Here is a 23,967-nt window from a genome sequence, read left to right on the forward strand (position 1 = left end):
TCCAGGACAGCCAGGGCTATTCAGAGAAACCCTATCTCGAACTCCCCCCCCCCAAAAAAAATCATCATAATGTGTACACATTAGGATTGTGAGTACCCACTTGGGGTCAGGACTTTTTGTGGGGAAGTCAGTTCTCCCCCTCCTTCCACATTTATATGTGTTCTAGAGACTCAACTCCACTCATAGGCCTGTGTGACCAGTGAGGGTTCTTACCCACAGAGCCACACTGCTAATACTGTGAAGTCTTTTTTTAGACTCACCATGGGGTACATGAACTTATCTGCTCATATAATGAGCCCCAGACTCCCATATTTCACAGGTAGCCTCACTACAAAAGAGAAAGGAAGACAGACACACAGAGGGGCTGTAGGAACAGGTGTATCCACAAGGAAATGTCATTAAGCCTACTGAAGATAGACGGAGCTGTACAAACTGGCTTTTGGGGTTCAGTGTAGAAAAGAATAAAAATAAGTACAGGAAATTTACATATTTCAAGAACACTGGTACAAAGAATAAATCATTTGTGTATAAAACTGTTACAAACATCCCATGACGACTCTCTTGCTTTATGAATATGCTAGCAAACGTGGGGGCAAATACCGCATTCAAAAAATAAACCAAAAACCACCATGGGTTTCAACAAAAATTTTAAGACCTGATGATCTGAATGTGTAATATACTTTGAAATCAGCCACTAAGGGAAGCTTTTCAGAAATTCCATACTGTGTAAATCTGTGCAATCTAGTAAAGGGGATCACAATGCTCACAATGCTTAAGATTGTGGCTCCCACCGGGTTTGACAGTACACACCTGTAATCCTAGGACTGAGGCAGTGAGGAAGAGAGTGGGGTCATGTTTGTTCACAGCTGATCTGAGGAAGATTTGGAAAGACTGTCCCACAGACTTGATTATATGAGCTTCACACATACTTAGCCATTTTGATCCACAATTCCTATCACCATACACCAACATCCCTTAACTCAGGTTCCAGGACGTCAGCCCAGGAGATGATCTTTATTCTAGTACCATAGAGGATGAGAAAGGTCAGCCCTTACTCTCCTAACAGTGTCTCAATGACAACTGGAGAAAAGATTTTCCGTGTGCTGCTGGAAGATAAAACTAGACACACTGAAAATAAACTAAGTGTGTGGATGTGAGTTGTGCACAGAGAGGAATGGAGAACACAGGAAGATGGGGAAGAAGAAGGGACAGGAGGGGTAGAAAGAGGAAGAGGAGGTGAGGGCATTTATGTGCACAGGCATGAATAAATCAAAGAACTTCTCTTTACAGCGCGCACTGCTTCTGGCTCATGTTCCCGGCCAAGCACTAATGTAAATAACTTAAAAGGCCCAACTCCATCTCTGGAGACCTTTTACTCTTGGTGGCTCTTCCTGGGCTGGGTTGAATCAACACTTCCTTTATAAAAGATGTGACAATTGCCTGGCTCTGGATGACTCTGTCCTTATTTGAGCACTGAGATCAGGTTACAATAAAGACTCAGTTGGAGGGTGTCACCCAGCTGAAGCAGCTGATAAAGCCAGCACTTAGAAGTAGCCCTGTGAACTTACAGAAAGGGAGTGCACACATACAAAACCTTCACTAGACAGACTGTCCAGATGCCCTTTTGCTTTGACTCTCCTCTAAAGCCCTATCTGCAAAAGGGATCAGAGATATCAAGGTCCAGGGCCATCTCTGAGTGTCTACACAGAGCCTGCAAAAGTAAACTATGGAGATGGGATGCTACTTTGCCAGGCTATATTTCCATAGTAACCAGGAACCTGGGCATTTGCAGTCTGTCTTCCCTCTCTGGATTCAAGATGGTTCCATGCTCAACAATGCCTTCACTTTCTAAGTAACTGAGTGCCATCTGCTTCATACAAATGATGTTTTACTTCAGCATGTTTACGGAGTTGGAGTTTGAGCTATTTGTGTCTCAGGTTCATAGCAGGTGCTTAGATGAATGGGGAGGTAATCCTAGTTTAGCATGTTTATCAAGGTAGCCAGTACTTAAAAACATGTTTACCACTTTAAAGGAACTACTAACATGTTTACATAAAACACAGTCCTTGCAAGCACACACATAAGTACAGCAAGCTGGAAGGAGGAAAAGAACCCTTTACAAGAGACTTTGCGGAAAACGCTTATGGAGGGGTCTCTGATGAGATTAACACATGGAGGTCCTTCCAAAAACAAAGTTTGGGGGTCACAGGCCCACACACTGTTGCCTGTAGCCCAGATCTTGCCCATCATCTGGTCTGTTCATAAAACAGGCAGGCATTTTACTCATTTAAAGGAGTAGGGGAAAGTGAGACAAATGCATCGCCACCTGTGATCATGACTTTGAATTCAAATTTTAGTAGTGATTTCCTGCGCGGCCTCTTACTTTATGGGAGAGAGACAGAAACCTCTGCTCCGGTCTGTTCTCTGTTTGTTTATCCTTATTTTAAGTGTTGGTGATGTTTTGTTGTTCTTGTTGTTTGTTTGTCTGTTTGTCTGGTTTTTGTACTTGAGAAAAGTTTTTTATACATCTGTCCTTTCTCCAAGGTAATTGAAATTTGGAATTCACAAGGGCATTGTGAATTAGCTTATCTTGAACTCAAAATCACTTCTGTTTCTCAAAAAGAACTCAGACTTGAGGAGAAATACATCCACCTGCTTCCAAGGCCGAAATTGTCAAACATCTGAGATAAACTACTGCATCTGTGGGTTTTCCATCAGGTAATTTTCAATCTCTCAGATTGGTACTAGACGGTTAATTTGTGTAGTTTGTAGTCCAAGCTAAGACTTTTCTTTTCCTCTTGCAGCTTTAAAAGTAGGTCAGAATGGTTGACCTTTCCTATAGTTTCTCTCTGGGCTCTCTGTAGCCCTCAAGACAAAACCTGTTTCTCAGATAATTTCATAGGTTAGTCAACTGTCACTGCACACCCTGGGGTAGGATGGCTCAGTGATTAAGAACACTGGCTGCTCTTCCAAAGGAACAGGGTTTGAATCGCAGCACTCACACAGTGGTTTGCAACTATCTGTAACTCCACTTCCAGGGAATCTGATGCCTTCTGACCATTATGGGCAGTTGGCTTGTGCATGTGTACCCACACCCAGCCCCACCCAGCCCCACCCCAGCCCCACACAGATACAGACAAGCCATCATGGACATTTTTTCACACTAAGTCCTCCCTAGCAAGCCTTTCCTGACCTGTGCCAATCTACTACTGGTTTTAAGTATACTCAACAAGTGTCACTATCAAGACTAGTGTTCACCAGGTGTCACATCTGGACAGTGCTCTGCAGATAGCCTGTGGGAAAACCCATCTTCCCATCACTCCTGTATCCTTCCACAGGAGAATACACACNCATACNCCCCCCCCCCCCAATAGCTTACAATATCGACAGAGTAGACAGCATTCTGAAGCAGCAAGTTCTCCAAACAGGGGTTTACTTGAATCTTTGTTTTTGTGTGTGTGTGTGTGTGTGTGCGCATGTGTGAGTCTATGTATGTAGAGTTCGTGTTAGTTTGTGTGTGTGCTGTGCATGTGTGTGTTGCCTATGTGTGCATGTATATGTGGAGGCCACAGATTTACATAAAGTGTCTTCATACATCACCCCCCACTTATTTTTAAGACAGGGTTTCTCATGGGACTGGAGGCTCATGACCTCTCAGCACAACACACACCTTGTCCCGCTTTTAGGTGACTGTCATGGGACATAACTCCAGTCCCTCATCTTCCTAGGGCAAGTACTGTGCTGACTAAACCATCTGCCTAGGCCGTCCAAACACGATTTTAAAAACACTGCTGACCATTATAAACGGAGCCTTTGGCTATCACTGAACAATGGAAAAGCAAGCTGACCTGCCAACAGCCTTCCAGTGACTGGGAGATGGTAGATGGCAAGAAAAGCTGACTGTGTAAGTGTTAGAGACACAGAGCAAGAAAGTCCTCAACAAACCATGAGATCCTGTTACCAATGCTCCAACCAAACAAAATGCATTCCCCACAAGTCTGGGTAGGTAACAGCCGTGTCCCAGAGACTCTTTCAGGAGTCCCTCAAACCTGACTCAAAGTCGACTCTACAAGACTCGAGCAGGGATATGGACAAACAGCCACGTGTAGTCAATCCAGTGAAGTCACATATCTGAAGGATCTGGGGCAGAGTGCACACTCCACATGGACCTAGTTATTTAGAGGCCAAAGATTCTCCCAGCATCCTCTTCACAAGAGTCCTGACTGCTGGGAAAGCCTGCTAAGGTTTCAGTACATGCTTCAACAGTAAATCACTAGGCAGGGCATCCTGTGTAGGTTCTCTTACATGGCCCATAGTCTTTGCAAAGAAGACAAAGAGAGACTATGAAAACAAACAATGTGAAACGAGGACACAGCTCCATCTCAGTAGCATCATCATCATCATTATTATTAATTTCCTTCACTGCAGACTTTAACAAATTTCCCAAACACAGGAGCAAAACAGGTAGGAGCTTTGTTCTTTACCTGCTACTCCTTAGACTGGATTGTATTAGGAATGGAAGAAAGCAAATGGTATTTGTGCCTCTATTTTATTTTGAAGAAAGAAAGAAGAAGAGGAAAGAGAGACATATTCTATGCTGCTGCTGCTGCAGGAGCAGCAAGCTCCAATTCACTGGAAACTCAAATGCCACTGAGACCCCACCTGCAGATACCTGGAGGGAGAGAGAGAGAAAGCAGGCCAGACAGGAGGAAGGTTCTACAACAAGCCACACCCCAAAGAAGACCTAGGGAGCAGCAGGGGTCAGCATACCCTGTATTCACCAGTGATTGTGACTAATGCTTTTTTATTTGGAAGGCACACAGAAGATACTTCTAGCCAAATAATAAGGATTTTCATGAGACTTAAAAAAAAATAAAAATAAAATCTGTGATCTTCTTGCAAAGTTGAGTGAAATAAGTTTAATGGCTATAAACATTCAGGAAGTCTATTTGAAGTCTCGTAAGAGAGACAGCAAGAAAGAAGGAAAAGGCCAGCCTATCCCCCTCCTGTGAACACAGGAACCTATAACCACCTTGTTGGAGCACTGGCTGGCTGTTCTCTACTGGAGCCCGTGCCAGACTCTGAGTCACCCGCGCCAAGGCTCCTGCACCTGAGTTGTCTTTGGAAAGATTCCACTTAAACATTGCCCAAGCCCCAGCTTGCTGAACTCATGGGAGCTGAACAAGATCACAGCCTGGGGGCTACTGACTTCAGGCAATGTGAAGATCACTAGGGTAGAATACCAGATTCAAGTTTATTAGGAACTGTCTAAAGTGTGAGCGTGGGGATTAGAGAGATGGATGGACGGTTCAATAGGCAAGCATTAGGACCTGAGGCCAGATCTCAAGTATTACACAAAAGCCAGGTACAGGGGCTCAAGTTTGCAATCCAGACACTGGAGACAGGAGGATCCCTGAAACTCACCAGCCAAGCTAGCCCAGCCAAACCAGTAAGCTGTAGGTTCAGTTAGAGAGCCTGTCTCAGGAGATGGCTTAGTGGCTGAGAGTACTGACCGCACTTACAGAGAACCCAGGTTCAATTCCCAGCATCCACATGTTGACTCACAACTGTAATTCATGCATGTGGTGCACATTCATAGGCAGACAAAATGCCAAAACGTAAATTAATAATAGAAAGAACATGGAGAGCCACAGAAGAAAGATGACACCTAGCATCAACCTCTGACGTTACACATGGAACAGCACGTGCCCCTATGTATATAGCACTCAGTCACACACAGTAAAAAAATATATAAAATAAGTGAGCTTGGATGTTGCATCAGGCCTACATCTCCCGTTGTTAAAGTCCAGACTGAAGAAATGGTACAGTCCTTACAGGGGTCAGATGTGAGCATAAATCAATCCAGGGACCTATAACTCATGGTATTAACCCCCTGTTTTCTACCAGTGCTTTTTATGAGGTTGTGTCCCAGCCACTCATTATGACTAATAAAGATTCACATCTTCTGGGGCCTCAGACTCAGATTTGTTAACGCTGAAGCTTGATGAAGAGCCTGGCTAAAGAGCGCTTGGACGCATAGTGGGTTTTCCATAACTTGACCAGAAACACAGTTACTATATATAGAGAGAGGGTGGGGAGAAAAGAGAAGGGGAGAGAAAGGAGAAAAAGGAGAGAGGTGAGAAAACAGAGAGAAAGACCACTGAGGAGAAACAGAAAGGAAAGAAAAGAAAGAGAGAAGAAAGAGAAAGGAGAACAGGGAGAGACTGGGAAGTGACAAAGAGATAAAAAGAGGGGAGAGAGAGAGAGAGAGAGAGAGAGAGAGAGAACGCAATTCCTTTTCTTCACACACACTCAGGATAACCAAGAGGCAGCTAACACCTATGAAGGCTTTGCTTCCCATAGGCTTTCTTTTTCTTGCCTAAAATCCGAATTAAAGAGGAGAAGGAGGAGGAGACAGCACCAAATAATTGAGAAATCTCTGTTTAGATCTGAACCCCATTTTAAACTGTATTATTTGTTTTCCTGATACCTAGTTTCTTGAGTTCTTTTTATATTTTGGATATCAGCCCTCTACTTATATAGAAAACAAGCAGGGGGCTGGAGACATGGCTCAGCAGTTAAGAGCACTGGCTGATCTTCCTGAGGACTCAGGTTCAATTCCCAGCACCAACACAGCAGCTCACGACTATTTGTAACTCCAGTTTCAGGTGCTCTGACAACCTCACACAGACATACATGGAGGCAAAACAGCAATGCACATAACACAAAAATAAATAAATCATGTTATTTTTTTTTTTAAAAAAAAGGGAAGACAAGCAAAACAAAAGAAGAAAACACAACCAACAATGAGAGGAACTGTTGCCCAAACAAAACCAAGGATGGAGTGTCTGAGGAGAGGAGAGGTCTCCTGTCTCTTGTACTTCCCAAGGCAGTGCTGGAAGCAGCAACAGCAGCAGCAGCAGCATAGCAGGGATGCCAGGTGGGGGGTGCTACACTCCCAACACTCTTGAAAGAGAGAGACTGGTCAATCCCTGAGTTCAAGGCTAGCTAAGTCTATTGAGCGAGTTCCAGGACAGCCAGCACTACACAGAGAAACCCTGTCTCCCCCTCCTCCTCTCCTCAAACCTCCAACAAATAAAGAAAGCAGCAGTGACTCTGGGTAACACTGTAAGGGGCTGAGAGTGCAGGTGAGTGACTGTGCACTTGCTCAAAAAGGCTGTGAGTTCTACTCACCACAGGCACAAACAAGACAGGCTCTGGAAATGAAGAGGGAAGGACTGGGAGGCTCCACTCAGGGAGCGTCGCTGAAATGCAACAGCTCCTGACAGGGGCCTTGCTGAAATGCAACAGCTCCTGACAGGGGCCAGCCGCCATGGCCACTCTGCTGTTCCTTTCTCCGTGCTGTTTTATCTGCTGTTCTCTGCCACTGTCGGGGAGGTGGGGAAAGTTTTATAATTCTCGATTCAAAGTGGAAAAACAAAGAATGTGACTTGCTCAAGGTCGCAAATATGCTGAGTGGCAGGGCAGAAAAACAAAAACAAACAAACCTTGTTTCCAGAGAACCAGATAGTCACACTGCACCAAGCTCACTGATTAGCACCAAGACGGTGGTGACCAGGAGTCCTGGCACACGCACGTGAGGTCTTCGGGAGCCAAAAGCACAGGAGTGGCCTTGGTTCCTTCTGTGTTCAGGACAGGGACAGCTGCCTCGTGGTGCCACACTCTGAACGTCTTAGCCCTTCTGTTCCCCACAGAAAAGGATCTGCTTCTCTTTTGTAACCAATCTTTTCAATCCCAGGATGCTCAAGAGTAATGGTCACATCACCAGGCCTACCCCCCCCCCTTCCTGTTTTCTGTCCCAGGTCACCAGACACCCATCTCCATTCTACCTTCCCTTGCTTGCAAGCCAGTTCCAAATGGCAGAGTCTGATGACATCCACAAACCCAGGAGGCCAACACTGCTCTGATCCAAACAGCAGCCGGGATGCTCCTACTTCATGAGACAGAGACTCAGAAGCAGAAGCCCGGGCATACTCGTCACTCCCTCCCTCTGTTCTTGCCTCTCTGGCCACCTTGTGCCACCCATTTACTCTGAGGACACGGATTCAGTCATTCCCATCTCTCAGTCCCCAGGCCTTCTTCAATCCAACAGGGGGTGAGGGGACAAGCCATCTGTATTTTGGTTTGACTAAGTTAAAAAGAGTTTTTTTTTTTTTAAAGATTTATTTATTATATGTAAGTACACTGTAGCTGTCCTCAGACACCCCAGAAGAGGGAGTCAGATCTCGTTACAAGATGGTTGTGAGCCACCATGTGGTTGCTGGGATTCGAACTCTGGACCTTTGGAAGAGCAGTCGGGTGCTCTTACCCACTGAGCCATATCACCAGCCCCAAGAGTTTCTTTTGAAAAGTAATTGCAAAAATCAGGTAATCATCTCTCTCATCCTTCAGCACAGGAGCTTCCTGCAGGATATGGGGAATATTAGTGAGATCCACGACTGCCAAACGTAAAGAAGTGGCCAGGCAATGCCTAGCTCCAATTGGCACAATTACAATAATGCAAGTCCTATGTGGAAGGCTCAGGGGAACATCTCAGAAGAGCATGGTGGTAAGATTCCAAGAGCCAGGAGCAGGATGCAAGAGAGTGTGTCCTTGACATGTCGGCGGTGGGGATGCTGCATCCATGAAATCTCAACAATAGGGCTGCCTACACAAGACCTACCTAGTGACAGCACACCCTGATTGCCAATGTGGATGGGAGGAATTCTACATGTTCTACCCCAAGATGAAGAAAGACAGGCCAGTGGTGGCAGCTGAAACAGGGAAAAGAGGTTTGTATGATGAGCCCCTGATAGGTTATCCGATTCCAAGCGGTCATCCTTATACATATGTATACAAGAGCAACACTGAATAGTCTCAGTCGGGAGGGTGTGTGCGTGAGTGTGTGTGTGTGTGTGTGTGTGTGTGTATACCAGTAATATAGAGGAAGAGGCCATCAATTCAAAAGGGAGTGAAAGGGCACGGGAAGAGAAAGTGGTGGAAATTATTTAAATAGAGTGCCCATGTACGCCATTCTCAAAAAGATGAAATCTTTTTATGTATTTACTTACTTATTTGCTTGTTTGAGACAGGGTCTCTCTTCATAGGCCTGGCTGTGCTGGAACTAATTATGTAGACTCACAGAGATCTATCTGCCTCTGCCTCCTGAGTGCTAGGATTAAAGGCATGCACTGCCACATCCAACTAGGACGTTTCAGAATTAAAAACAAAAACAACACAACAACAACAAAGCCCTTTCCCAAGGTAGGGCTAACGTGATCACAGATGGCATCTGTCTCTCCCTCTCTCCCACATTCATGTGAGTGAGTCTGGGTACATGTGCAGCTCAGCATACACATGGAGATGGGTGGACCCTCAGTGCCAGCCATGCCTTGTACTTGAGACAGGGACCCAGTTACTTGGCCCTTGGACTTGCAAAGACTCTCTTATCTTTGCCTCCCATCTTGACACAACAGCTCTGGAACTGCAAATGCTGACCACTGCACTGGACTTTATGTGGGTTTTAGGACATGAGCTTGGGTTCAAATGCTTGTATGGTTTGCAAGCAGTTTATATAGTAAGCCTTTACCCTAGACCAGGTGTCACGGTCTTCTTAATCAATTAATTTGTATGTTGGCGTGCCTGGAATTCATTATATAGAAGGGGGAAAGCTCATAGTCAGCATCCTGCTTGCCTCTGCCTCTCCAGGGCTGGGATGGAAAATATGTGCCACTATGTCTGCCACAGCCCTCAGTTTGAATCCATTGTATATTCTCACACAATATTATATGTAAAAATGAACATATAAATATAGAGCCATGTATGTGTCTGTGAATGTATATAGTGGTGGAGGTAGGAATTATTAAGTATCTACATTCTTTAAATTGCTCTCAGACTTGGTCACTGAAGATAAAGAAGCTGATTTCAAAAGTGCCAGGGGAGGTAGCTCAGTCAGTCCAGTTCACGCCTAGCTGGCACAGAGCCCTAAGTTTGATTCTCAGCACCACCTAGACCAGGCCTGGTGATATGTGACCGGAATCTCAGCAACGGAGTGGTGTACACAGAAGCTCTTGTTCAAGGTCACCCAGGGCTGCATGTCAACTCCAAGGCCAGCTGGGACTTTGCAGATCTTATTCCATGCACAACAAAAATCACTTCCCTCACAGCAATGCAAGGGCTGAGTGTTTTCACCAAACAAGCGCAAAGCAGTGAAAACTCACCACCACATTAAATACTCACTGTTCACAAGCTCTCACTATGTGCAGTTAGCAGATGACAGGACAGAGAGAGATGAAACTGTAAAGATCACCTGATTTGCACATGTAAAGGCCTCAGCCCAGAACCTGGTGGAAGTTGATCGCATAAGGAATAGACACTATCAGCACTGTGCACACATGTAAGACTCTATGTGCCTAGTAAAAAGCAATACAATGGCCTAGGAGTGAGTACCAGCAGAGAAAGGTGACCTCACTACCAGGGAAACCTGATGGAGGATTAAGGGCATCAGTTATCCATCCGCTCCGGAGTGCCAATTCTGTATCTAGGTTGGTTCGAAACTGCTTTACATCTTGTGGCCACGATTACATGGCTAGAGAGAATCCCTTCATAGTCCCGTAAGAACAGCACCTCAGGGAGTACCCTATACCCCATAATGCATGCATGTGGCTTTCTTACACTCACATGGAGATGGAACTACTTTAAGAACAATCAAGGCACATTTAGAGTATACTGAGGGGGCTGAGGAGGTGGCTCGGTCAATAGAGAATGTTTCATGGAAACAAGAGGACTCAAGCGTGGATCTCTAGAACCTACACAAGAGGCGTGCAGGTGATATGTGTCTGGAACCCTAGTGATTGGGGTGGGGTTTGGGAAGGAGAGACAAGAAGATGCCCTAGGTCTTTGGTTCAGTTGTTACAGATAATGGGTGAGCTCTAGGTTTAGTGAGAGACCCTATTTCCAAAAAGTAGAGTGATCAAATATGGTACTTAATATTAATCTCTGGACTCTACATGACCATGGACACACCCACACCAAGAGTACAACATACACTCTCACACTCTCTCTCTCTCTCTCTCTCTCTCTCTCTCTCACACACACACACATACACACACACACACCTTTTAAAATATGTAAAATAAAGTATACTAAAACATGTTTCTCAAAAGCAACTTTTCCTTTCTGCCTCCTTAGCTCGCTCCCTCCCTCCCCCCTCCCCCCTCCTTCCCTCCCTCCCTCCCTCCCTCCTCTCCACTGTGGATATAATCTGAACTTCACACAGGCTAGGCTAGCTTTCTACCACTGTGTTATATCCTTCCCCCCAGCTCAAAAGCAACTACACAGTGAACTTATTCTTAAAAGATTCTATTCTTATGGCAGATATGGAAAGCAGCAAAAGAAAGCTACATTTGGGGGCAGGGGTTGGGGAGGTTTGGACATGGAGCTATTGCTCAAAGAATTAAAAACAAACAAACAAACAAACAAAAACTTTCTTTGGAAGAAAAATGAAAACAAACCAGGCTGGGCCAGCAAGATGGCTCGGGAGTTAACAACTCATCCTGTTAATTGCAGAAGGTGCAAGTTTGAGTCCCAGCACGCACATTGATAGCTTACAACTATCTGTAGTTCCAGCTCCAAAGAACCTGATGCCTCAGGCCTCAAGCACTGAATTGAACACACAACCCACTCCTCCTCCCCCACATATACACAGGATTTAAAAATAAAAGTAGAAACTGAAAATCAAAACCAAAACAAACAAACAAACAAATCGGTTATGGTAGCAGATGCCTAATATCCTTAGTACCCCAAAGTCCAAGATAAGAGGTTTAGGGTTAGGCTTAGGGCCAAATTTTGGGTGACACAGTGGGACACTGCTTAAAATAAAAACTGAAGAAACATTAAAATCTAAACTGGGCTTGTCTGCTCCGTAGCTGTGCTGAGAGTTATGTTCAGGGAGTGAAAGTGTTCTCTGGAACTCCCAGGAACCACAGTTTAGCATATGGTTGAACTTGAGTATCCAAGCATGAAGAAATAATGATTCGTTGGGAATTTGGGGGAATTACTGACCCTGAGAGAATCATCACAAGTCTAAAATCAAGCAACCCTATTTTTTTTTTAAACAACATTAACATGTCTCCACAGAAGCAGCTCGCAGGCTGGCTAAGTGACAAGCACACATTGTGCCTACACCTGGACCCTGCGTTACCACCTGCTAGCTGTGTGAGCTTCAGCAAGTGACTCAACCTTCCTGTGCCTTAGCTTCTTTATCAGTAAGGATGGGAATAAATTACAGAACCTGTGTCATAATTAACACAGGAAAGAAGTGACTGAGCAAGGAAATAAAAGATAAAACTCAAGCAGGTCACAACCACCTGCCTGGGATGCACTGTCAATGCTAGATAGCCTGCTGCAAGACAGGTTCCTAAGCCAAACTGGAATCCAGACAGTCCTTTGAAAGTTACTTCTCAAATGTAGAGATTTTCAAATCTAATTTGTATACGCAGGTTCCAACAAACATTCTTGAGAACCACATAACAATGGACCATATACTGCAAATTCTGTTCACCTGAGGCTCAGTCCAGAGAGTGGCATTCAAGCAAGTATTTTACACTGTGCTTGGGAGCCACAGAAAGGAAGTCACTACAGCCCAGGGCTTCAGTCACTCAGAACATCCAGGGTGAATGAAAGGGGTTCAGATCTTTTAGCCACAAAGAAACGAAAACACACAACAAATTACAACTTTGCATAGCTAACAGGCTTGTGTCTCTCCACAAACACACCAACTTGATTTTTTTCCTTGGTTAGGTCTCCAATAACATTCTTAGTTTAAGATTTTCAGCTATATTGACTATTAAAAATAAAAAAATTGCACTCCAACTCTGACCATAAATAGACGAGAATTTAGCAGGACCTGGCCTTATTGTCTGTTCCCATCTCATCACAAATTAGCTATACTTTGTGGGCCAGTTTTTTTTTTCAAGCCAGAACATTTTCTCATGAGGTGATCTGTAGTCAGAAGTAGCCTGTCTGAAGGGGGAAAAAATGTTTCTCCTACTCTCCCAGTCACCCATGGGCAGGTCCAGTCTAGGCACTCACACAGACACACCCGGGAACTGTAAACTATTTTAACAACAGGACGTTTTTCCCACCTCAAAAGTGGGATCACCTTTAGCCAACTGATGTCCCAAGGGTGTTCCGAGTATCAACAAGTTCACATTAGTCAGGCACTTTGATTTCTACAGACAAAGGGCTCTGTAGAACTACAAAGTATGATTATCCAACCCAACGACCTTTGTGGAGTACCCAAGATGACAAGGGGGGAGGTGAGCGGGTTACTGGTTCCCAGAAGCAAAGCTCCCCACCACTCCGAAGCTGAAGGCAGGGCCAGCCAAGTGGAAGCCATGCTGTCTCTGAACTTGGCTGCACTCTTCCCTTATATAGGCAATGAAGAGGGAATCCCTCTGTGTGCATACTTTCCGTTCACATTCCCAAACAGTATAGGCAAACACACAGATTTCAGCTGTGATTTACAGGGCTGCCTCTGCCTGGGCCAGTCACCAGGTTAGGACCATGCACATCTCGGTTACAGGATGAGTCTGAGTGAGGGTGGATCTTTGAGAACCCTGCCTCCTTTTCTACAGAAGGTGCTGGCAGGTGTACCTATGCCCAGAGAATGTCCACAGGCCACCAGGCCGACCCCACTTGAAAACTGAGAGAATAAAATGCAAAGAGAATATGAGCAGGCTTGTTTTAAATCTATGTTGGATTTAGGCTTGGGACTTTCTCTTAGACTCTGGAGTACTTGCAAGAATATAACAATCTTTAAAACTGTGGAAAATATTATATGATTGCAGAGACCAGTATTATATAGCATAATCTCTCTCTCTCTCTCTCTCTCTCTCTCTCACACACACACACACACACACACACACACACACACCATTTGGCAGTGTTAAGGATTCTACTTTGAGCCTTACATATGCTAGGCAAGTGCTCAACTATTTCCAGCCCTAAAAGGAACTTTTGATGGACACAGAGGCCCTATAGACCTTTTGTCTCACAGCATGTGACAGCCTTCAGGGAGGAGCCAATGACTGGCTGGCATTAAACTCTCTTCTTCACTAGCCACAGACACTGAAGATGCATGTGTCTTTAGCTGGTTGGGATTTAGGTTGGGATTGAACCCCCGCCCCCAAACAGCGGATGGATGAATACAGCTAGAGGAGCAATGTAGATGAGGCCCTAGGTTCAATCCCCAGTACCAGACAGAGTATGCAAATACTGACAGATAAATAAATAAGTACGTTTGCCTTCGACACAACTCTAACAGCTATTCATTATTACTATGGGAGGGTTTCTATTAAAGTGAGCCACAACATATCCTAGTGTGATAGTCTGATGCCACTGAAGAAGGCATCTACAAACCACTGAACAAATCATCCCGAGAAACTGTATCCATACATAACAATACATTCATTCTTATTACGAAGCATGGCAAAGTATCAGAAGGAAATTTAAAAGACAGACAGACAGACAGACAGAAGGAAGGAAGGAAGGAAAGAGAGAGCAAGCTCCTGAGTCTAAAGGGTTAACTCAGTTGTCTTTTTAAAAAAAAATGGACATGTATAATTTCCTTTTATGCTAAAACAATGCATTTATTATTTTCTGTGTATCTGGTAAAGGGCATGGCTTTCAGAGTGGAAAACAAAACAGACGTTGGTCACATGTTTATTTGCCTCACCGCCTCCCTTCCCTTCTGATAAATAATCAAACATGCCATCCAGAAAAAACAGAACCAGCGAGCTGGGAAATGCGCCGGTCATCAAGCAGGCTGAGATAGCAGGCTGAGCGGCCCACTGTTCCCACACTGCTGCTCGGCCCCCACACCTACTCCACCATCTGAGTAAATAGCCCAGCTCACTCTTTCCACCTTCCCCACAATTACTCCTACTGTTAAACAAATTGTCCTTAAGGCAGTCACAAACAGCGCCCCTCTCCCCCTCGCAAAGCAGAACAACTTCTGGACATTAAAAACAGCCATCTCAGACACAGCAGTACACACAGAAACCGAGACTTGTTTATTTGTGTGGCTGTTTCTCCTATTAGATGGTCTGGACAAGTATGAAAATTCTATTTCTTTCTCTAGCCTAACAGATACTGTTGAAAACATTGAAGTTTATGGATATTTAGTCTGAGGACTAAGCAAGTTCAGAATAATAGCAATTCTCTTAAGATCAAAAGAGCCAATTTTCTACTTCCTGTCTATTCCCTCATCAGTACATAGCTTAAAAAAAAAATAGCACCTGGCTTGCCAATTACAGTGAAGCTGAAGAACAGGGGGAGAGGGGTGGAGAGGGAGGGAAGAAAGGCCAGAGGGTGGACCAGGGCAGGAAAAGGTGCAACCATTTTTAAAAAGCTCATACCATGTGTTTGAAAGTCATTTCTCCTGAAGAGCCCTAGAGTAACATGGCTCTGCCAACCCCAGTGCCTGAGCTTGCTGCCACCCCAATTACCCACAGTGAAAATGGTCAGAAGAGGGTCTGATATCAAAGTTAACAGCCACTGCTGGAAGCAAGGCAGGCTGTCTCTCTCCCTTCACAGCCTTCTCCGATTAAACAATAGTAATATGAATGAGATAATGACCGTGCGTGTTTCGGCAGTCTGACTTTTATTGGCATGAAATTGGTACAAATATTATCAAGACCGACTCGCCCGTGATGACGGTGTCATGATGTCAACCCCCGAGGACAACTCTGCAGAGTGTCACAGGCACTGTCCCCACACTCTCTCAGAACTTGAGATAGCATAACAGGAAGAAAAGAAGCGGGCGGGCGGCACATACAGGCACGCAGAGGGAAAGTTACAGGCTACGTTCAGCCCGTGGAAGTGTCTGGCAACACTGGCTGATTCTTCCTGCTCAGAGCCAAGGCCACATGTGAAATCAAGAGAGAATTAACAAGGAGTTAGCAGGATTCCCTCCTCTCAGATCTCTATGGGAAAAAAAAAAAAAAAAAAAAAGGAAGAAAAAGATGACGAAGGAAAAAAAAAAAAGCTTAGATGGAGAGAGGAGCTCGGGAAGGAAACACAGTAAACAAGTTGAAGCATCTCATTTTCCCCTTTACAGCTTGTCTGCCCAAGCAAAGATTCGAGCTTAGAAGTTTATTTAGCCCATTGAAAATGTTCTCCCCCTGCCCCCACCAGGACACTTACAGAGAAAATGAAGAGTTGGAGGGAGTGAATCTGTACCGTCTGCCTTTGCAGTTCCGTCTTGCTGTGGATGGGCTCTGGCTGTTTCTGTGAAGCGGGGGTTTGCCGAGTGGTAAAAGAGATGTTTGAATAAACAGGAAGTGCTGAGCGCTGAAGCACACTCGAGGAGAGAACACACTGGAACACTGCCCTTTGTAGGCAACCTCGGGGAGGTTCGTCTCCACAGTAGCTGCCTGGCCTCTCACTCAATGACAAGGAAACCACAAGAATTCCTCAAGTAATTCTTCACTTTCAAAGCTGGAAGATCAGTTGGAGCTTGCAGGTAATTTTCAAAGTTGCAGAGAGCACTTAAAGAAAATCTATTAATGTTCAACACACCTAACTCACTCCAGGGTAGCAAGCAGGGACACAGCACACACGGTGTGCCCTGTCGACCAAACCCTAGCCAAACACAGCTCCTGCACGCAGGCAAGCACCCACCAACAGGCCTTCAGGAAACCTGCTCTTGAGATATTTTTGTGGTGACATTTACATAGACAGTATGAGAGAGAGAGAGAGAGAGAGAGAGAGAGAGAGAGAGAATCCAGATCTTGCGACCTTAGAGGATTTTGGTCACATACACTTTTAAAGCTCACATCATCCAGCTTCCCAGGGATGTGCCCTCTCTCTGGTTTGATTGTCTTTCCTCTCTATTCATCTCCTCTGCTATCAGGGAAACTACCTGGGTACCGCACGGCACCCAGTTGCCCACTTCCTTACCCTGTCCTAAACTGATTATCAAGGTCCTGTCTTCAGTCACCAGTAGAACCTGACAGGTACCATAAAAAAAAAAAAAAGTGAACCACGGGAGGTTAGCAGGTCAGCTTGAAAACTGGGAGGAAGAGTGGAACAGCCACATTCAATTGGAAACGAGGAGATAGCAGCGGAAGGCTTCCTTCCTAAAATGTATTGCTCTTGTGGCTGAGTTCCCCTGCCACAGAAGCATCTGATTTGTTATTAAGCATGGAACGCCGGCCTGCCTGTCAGGCAGGTGCTAATACTCGGCTAAAATAACTCATTGGGAGCTGTCAGGGAGGTGTTTACATAGGCCCCGATCTTTTCTTCATAGAAGGGAAAAAAAAATTTTTTTTTTCTTTACTGGAATTCATCTTCTTTTGATCTCACATTCAAAGCAATGGCAGCTTGATAGACATTCAAGTCTGAAAGCAAATCCAGACGCTGAAGATAAACCGCCAGAATATGACAGGCAGAAGCATCTAAAGCTTACAGAAATGAAGAGAACAGCATGTCGCCCGAGTATTACAATAGCAGAAATCAAGAGACATATTAGGTGGAACTGATCAGCCACAAAAACAGTTCAAAAGGCAGATCACAGAAACGGGATGAGGGGAAGGGGGTGCGGAATGGGGGAATGGGATCAATCTGGGTTTTCTGCCTCACCTCCCTCTTGAGCCTCCAAGTCTGCCTCTTCCCTGCATGAGGGTGGAGCGTCCAAAGCAGAGTTCCTTCTCTAACTGGGCTGCTCCATTTGCAGAGGTTACAAAGGATTTGCTAACAATGTGCTTCAAGGGGCAGGGGAAAAAGGACGGCACATGCCCAGGCTTCCCCATGCTACACTGCACTGCCACGCTCTTTCTGTTCCCAGAAGTAGCAGAGGAGAGGACCCAGGCTGGCCCAGGGGAGGTGGTCAGTCAGAAGGCTCCTGTATAAGCCAACTTGGAATGGAACTAACACTCTAAGATGCTGAGGCAAGGGACTGACTGCAAGAGCCCCACCTGCAGTCATGCACATGGTCAGATTCCTTCAGTCCCAGAGGTATGTCACTGTTTCATCCCTAGGAGCTGTGATGCCATCTGAGCCAGTTTCTTAAAGGGATTATTGCAAGGACTACTTCATGGGCATAAAGAATTTTAAAGGACTTTTTCTTAGAGGCGTACATTTTTCTTAAAATGATATTTCGTTTTAATTAAAGTCGATGCCTATAACAACAGAAAAGGACATCTTTGAACAGTTCTGTGCTTGAGTTGTTTATTAATAAACACTGAAAGGGAAATGGCAGAACCAGACTGATTAAAGGACAATGGAATTCTACACAATCTACCCTGTGCTTCTTTTGGAATTGTTTCTTCTGTGACTGAAGAAGTGAGATTCACTTTTTCATAAGATGCTAGGATTTTTAATTATTGCTGCCTCCCTCTCCCTGCTGTCCATAGCAAGCACACAATAAAATATGTTTTTAAAAATGCACAACACAATTTTCCAAGTTGTAATGAGTTTACAGTTTGCCTTGTACCAACAGGATTCCTGGATAACCGAGATAGAACTGTGAAGACAAACTATGAGGAGCAAGGCTGGTAGACTGTGAGGCCCTTCCTCAGCAGTTAGAATAGCCACATAAGATCTGCCTTTCAAACTGTGCTCACTGTACTCATAAAAACATTCCCTATGAAACTGTGCTATTATAAAGATTACGGTAGTCTTATCATCTCAAAGAGCTGGATAGAGACCCTCGAGGAGGAAATGCTTCAGGCTTTTGCTAGGGAATCCTGTATGGTGAGGGTGATCCAAGAGGTTCCTTGAGCTATAGCCAGGAGGATGACACTGTTGGAAACTCCAGAAAGCACTTGGGAACACTGGCCAGTGGCTAGCACTGGTAGGCATGTGTGAATTCAGCAATGGCGCCCAACCTAACCCTAACCCCTAGCCCCTAACCCTAACACACGGGCCAGTCTCAAAGTCCCTTTGCAACAGGATAGGCCCAGAGTTCTAGATGGCATGTCTTAGAGGAGCATGGCAGTACAATCCTTGGGGCCACTGTCCAGGTTCAGTTTTTAAACTCTTTGGGTGTGTCAACACATGGTATATCAGGTTTGCCATGTGTTTGACTTTGGGGTAAATATTTTGCACATTTTTTAATATAAATATTTTTCTGTTTTGCTCACAGTCAAAACACGTTATACATTCACACTGTTTGTAAATATTTTCCTACTTTTACAACAAGAATCCCCTTTAAGTCAAAACATGTTTATATTTATTTTGTCAAAACAAATTCTTCATTCAAAGCAGCATGACATGTTGTGGACATAGTTTCCAGGTTACACTAAAACGATTTCGCTTACATTCCCAAGACAACAAGCAAACAAAAAAACAAACAGCACATTCCATTCCAGAGGCTAAGCTGTTTTTCTCAGGTCACCTCTGCCCCATTCCATGGAATGTCATATATTCAGGCCTGAACCTTTGCTTTAAATTGCACTGGCTCAGACGAGCCAGTTTCCTCTGCTATTCCCTGACACCAACAACAAAAGGACAAAGAAGTTGCTTTCAACATTTTCTCCCCAAACTTTAAGACTTTGATATTCCACGTGATTGTAATTTACCCCCAAACAAGGGAGGTTTGCCATAAAAGTGAAATGCATTTCCCATATAGATTAGAAAATAAATTTTTCCTTCACAAAGAATGCAATTGCCTCCACTTTGATGCAAGAAGTAACATTCCATTTCTTTGGATATTAAAGGTCTTTTAAAAAAAAAATTCTGCCAAGTAAGAAGGCCTTCATTAGTATAATTAAATGACTGTTGGGCTTTTTTGATGTAAACAACTTTTGAGATGTCATTTAAAAACCTCATAATAACACCATTAAAGAGCTACCATTTTTAGTGGGGAGATTGTCTGCTCAGGGCCATGGAATGGTAGCCACGCTTCAGGCCTGTCCTTTCCCCCTTTCAGACTTCTGCTGGACTTGAATGTCACCATAGACCTTGAGTCTTTGAATGTGAAATGGCTTCACTAATTGCTTTAATTGCTTGAAGATGTGCAGGCAGGTGAAACCCGATCCCCGTGGCCATTGAGGAGACTAAGAACAACAGTGGAATGTTTACATAGTGGTTTGATTTTAATAGACAGAAGGGCTGAGTTTAAGACAGCAAGAACACAGTTAATAGATGACCTCTTAAAGCAGGCCTCCTCTAAAAAAATAATAATAAGGACACACAACCAAATACAACGTCATGTTCCAAAAGGCAGTATCCTAAACACCAAGGTTACTATCCAATTCCTGACATTTCCACCCAAAACACTACACTTGGGAAAATAAAAACAGAAAGAGCACTTTACATGTCAGCTACCTTCTAAACAGATAAGAATTCCATGGTATTTTTAAATAAGCACATTCATTTTAAATTCTAAATTGCATATTTGTTCACTAGTGTAACACTCCACTGTCTTAGAAGGGAGGGCTTAAGTGTGCCTCACCCCCACTTGTGACTTCCGGTCTCTTGCACATTCTTTGACTGTAGCGTCTCGGCCCCTTTCCACAGGTGCTGTGTATGAGTGTGCATCTCCCTCCTGCCTCTCCTTTGGCCATGTGACCTTGGGATCTGCTTCTCGTTAATAGGAACTAAGAAGTCCTTCGGAGTGGCCATTTCAACAGTGGTGGCCACATTCCCTGGATGTTTTAATGGCTTGAAATGGACACCGAGGTTTGGTGACAGCTCCCCATGGCTGACTTCTAATGGAAGGCACAAAAAGAAATCAGTGCATGACAGAAAGTAAGTGTATGTCACAGTCACTAAGCCACAAAGGTCAAGTAGGAACAGGTTTATAAAGATGACTAAATAGTCTTTATATATGCAATAGATATACACATAGCTATGTAAGTCATTGGGTGTGTACATATACAGATATCCATGTCCAAATGTACATACACATGCTTACAAACGGGATCCATGGGTCTAAGGATAGTTCATATACAGTCAAGAAGAGTTCACTGCTGCAGAAGGGAAAAGGTGCCAGAAAATTACACAAAGGTTTTAAGGTTAAGCTACGTAATTTGAGGCAAAAGACATACACTGTAAATAAATGAGTACAGACAAGGAGGTTGCTCTCCCATAGAGCAGGGAGCATTGTGTAAGTTCTGCTTAGCCAAGTAATGTTGGGCATTAGCTCAGGACGATGAAATACAAATTTCAGAAAGAAACCAAAAAAAAAAAAAAGGAATAAGAAGTCCTTTCAAAGCCATAAACAGTTTTAAATGCTATAAGCTGTGTGATAAACCCAGGAGTTTCTTTGCCTGGGTGATTTGTTTCCCAAACATTGGAGACAAACTAATGAAACCAAAATACTTGCATAAAATATCCCTTTGAACCATCACCGCCTCACATGTATTTATCAACGTTTACACCCTTTCCTAAAAGTGAAATCCCTTGGCAAGAAGTCAGTCCTTCCTCTGAAAAAGGAGGGAGGAGAAGTATCCATTTAAACACTAAGTATAAACTAGTCCAAGCCAGCGAGAGGTACACAGAGGGGAAAGTAAACAGGCCCCGTTGCCTACCCCCAAAATAGTTCCCCTTTGAAAGCTCTCAGCAATGAGTGCCTGGTACCAAGGGCTGCCCTGTGAGCTGGAAGGGTCAGCAGAGCTATGCTAAGCTGACAGGTTCAGTTTACAGCGGCCAGGACTTTGTTTGGATATACTGGCCTTGCTCACCGCCAGCTCAACAACAGATGGCTAGAAAACTTTCATTATGTTGCACAGGACTGAACTGCAAACAATCCAGAAAACCCTGACAAAGTTTAACTCCCTCTGAACCGATGTGCCAAAACTAGAGTCTGCACAGGCCCGGGTGTGTGTGTGTGTGGGGGGGGGGGGAACCTGCAGAAGCAGGCTGAAGGCAGAACCTGCCAAGTGGAGTTCAGGAGAAGCCATCCTTGCAGGCTGCAGAGCTAGGGAAAGCTACTGGAGGCTTATTTTAACTGTTCAAAGTCCAGACCTTATAAGGAGTTGCCCTCATTGTGCCTTCTTGTATTTTCCCAAAATGTAGTGACAGACTTTCTTTCCCTTCAGAGAGAAGAATCTTCCAGACAATTCCCAATTCCCAAGCTCTCTTCCCGCCTCCCTTTTATTCAGGAAGCTGGCAGGGCTGCTCAGTCTCACCCCAAACACCTAGATTTAAATATGACTTACCCAAATCTGTGTATAATTTAAATATTCATTAAGCCGATTCAATCCCCCACCAAATCCTAGTCTCTTCTAATGCTGGGAGACAGGTTATAAATATACCTTCAAAGGTTTAATTCAATTGGCAATCGGAGAGGTCTTATCACTGGAAATGTGTTATTTTCCTATTATTCAAGAAATGAACAAATGTGTTTTCCACAAATGTATTTTAGAAGCTACCCTTTGCTGTTATTGAAAGAAAATTGTGTTTATGACTCCTTTAGCATAGTGTAAACTCATAAACGTCAACAGAGAGTACAAGGAAAACTGTCAACTAAATATTGTTTCCTTCACGAGCTGTTCTTCCAAGTCAATTACGCCTTTCAACTTCTGGGGCATTGTATGATAAACTGGCAGTAAAAATCATTCACATTAATATACCATGGTGCCTTGCCTGCAAAAGGTAATTAAGGAAGTAAATGACTCATAAGAATAGACATATTAGCTGCAAAATGAAAGGCAACTGAGCTGCCACATAAAAATATGTACCATTAAGATACCGCATTTTCATATTCCTGTAATCAGCTCCAGTAGACTAATGCTTATTTAATCCAGTTCTGAGCTAAGTCCATCAACAACTGTTTTTCGCTGTTTTCTCCTTGACTGAACATTATGAGAGCAGGTTTGGAATAAATACTGCAATGAGATTTTTGCATACTCAATTGAAGAACAGGTTTTTACATTTTAAAATCTATTTTTCTTTCCCCCAGAAATACAACATTAAAAAAAAAACAGATTACTGGTAGAAAAAAAAAAACCCATACATAGCAAGTTAGATGTACCTCCTTAACAGGTAGGGAATCTGAGGGAGAGATTTTGGTTTCTATATTCACCTTTTCTGGGATGCCAGGCCTCCAGTACCCAGGTCCCTGTTTCTTTTATGAAGCAAAGCCCTCTTGTTAACAATGTCTTCCATGAGCTTTATGGCTCCACAAGCAATTCATGCTTCAGCAAAGGTGGAAGGAGAGATCAAACACTGATGGGAGAATTGTTAAGGGGCTTTGATAGTGGAGACCTCACCAAAGCTCAGTATTCCGAGTCCTTCTGGAGTTAGCCACCTGACAGACAGATGACCCCTTCTCAGGGAGAATGGAGAGGAACATGAAACTCACTGCTCCCCTGCCCAATTTCATGCCCCCATATCTGATTCTCCATAGCCTTTTATTTCAAGACATCCCCAACAGCCCACCCTAGCCCAGTCCCAGAAAAACCTTATCCATTCAGTGATGTCTGAGATGTTTTTGTGGAGATAAAGTTGCTCATCTTTCCTCTTCCCTGCAACCTTGATATCCATCAGTCATGCGCACTGGGGATCCGTCTAGAGGTGGGGGCTTCCTGGATACAGAAGACACGCCTGCTTCTGTGGGAATTGGAACCTTCTGTCGTAACTGCTGCAACATAGGCCTTCTGATTTCCTTTGTAGACCCTCTGGCTATGGTAGCAGTAAAAACTGGTCTACAAATTATTGCAGTAACTGTTTCTGGGAAGTTTCTTAACAATGCACCCATATTCAGTGGGCTCTAAGGCTTCCAGGCAGTGTTCACAAACATACTAAGAAGCCGCAAAGAGATCCTAGCTGGCTTGCTTTCTGGAAGAAGATAGGCTTTCAACAAAAGTTCTAGATTTCTACAGAAGCTGGGATGCCTCCTGGCATCTAGAAGACATTTTTTTTTCAAGATTGATAAACAGCCAGCTAGGTACTTGAGAAAAGTTCAGGTCAGAGGAAGAGCCCGTCAGAGACCCCTTACTATCCATTTATCTTTTCACA

At 44.1% G+C, this 23,967-nt stretch overlaps 1 protein-coding gene across 14 annotated transcripts in view; it reads right to left on the reverse strand.

The window, feature by feature from the left end:
• Foxp1 (forkhead box P1) overlaps window positions 1-23,967 on the reverse strand; it is a 601,333-nt gene that overhangs the window by 152,587 nt on the left and 424,779 nt on the right. The window contains exon 1 of one of the 14 annotated variants that reach the window (XM_029478354.1): window positions 16,207-16,444. The exons of 12 other annotated variants lie outside the window; for them this stretch is intronic. Coding sequence is in view for 1 of the 2 variants with exons in the window: in XM_029478350.1 (XP_029334210.1) it covers window positions 7,195-7,335 (141 nt within the window). In the remaining variant the exon portion in view is untranslated. Of the gene's footprint in view, window positions 1-7,194; window positions 7,777-16,206; window positions 16,445-23,967 lie in introns of those variants that run through there. One more of the 14 variants, XM_029478350.1, reaches the window with a different exon arrangement.

The sequence above is a fragment of the Mus caroli genome, chromosome 6 (genome assembly GCF_900094665.2).
Source record: "Mus caroli chromosome 6, CAROLI_EIJ_v1.1, whole genome shotgun sequence".
NCBI classification, from domain to species: domain Eukaryota; kingdom Metazoa; phylum Chordata; class Mammalia; order Rodentia; family Muridae; genus Mus; species Mus caroli.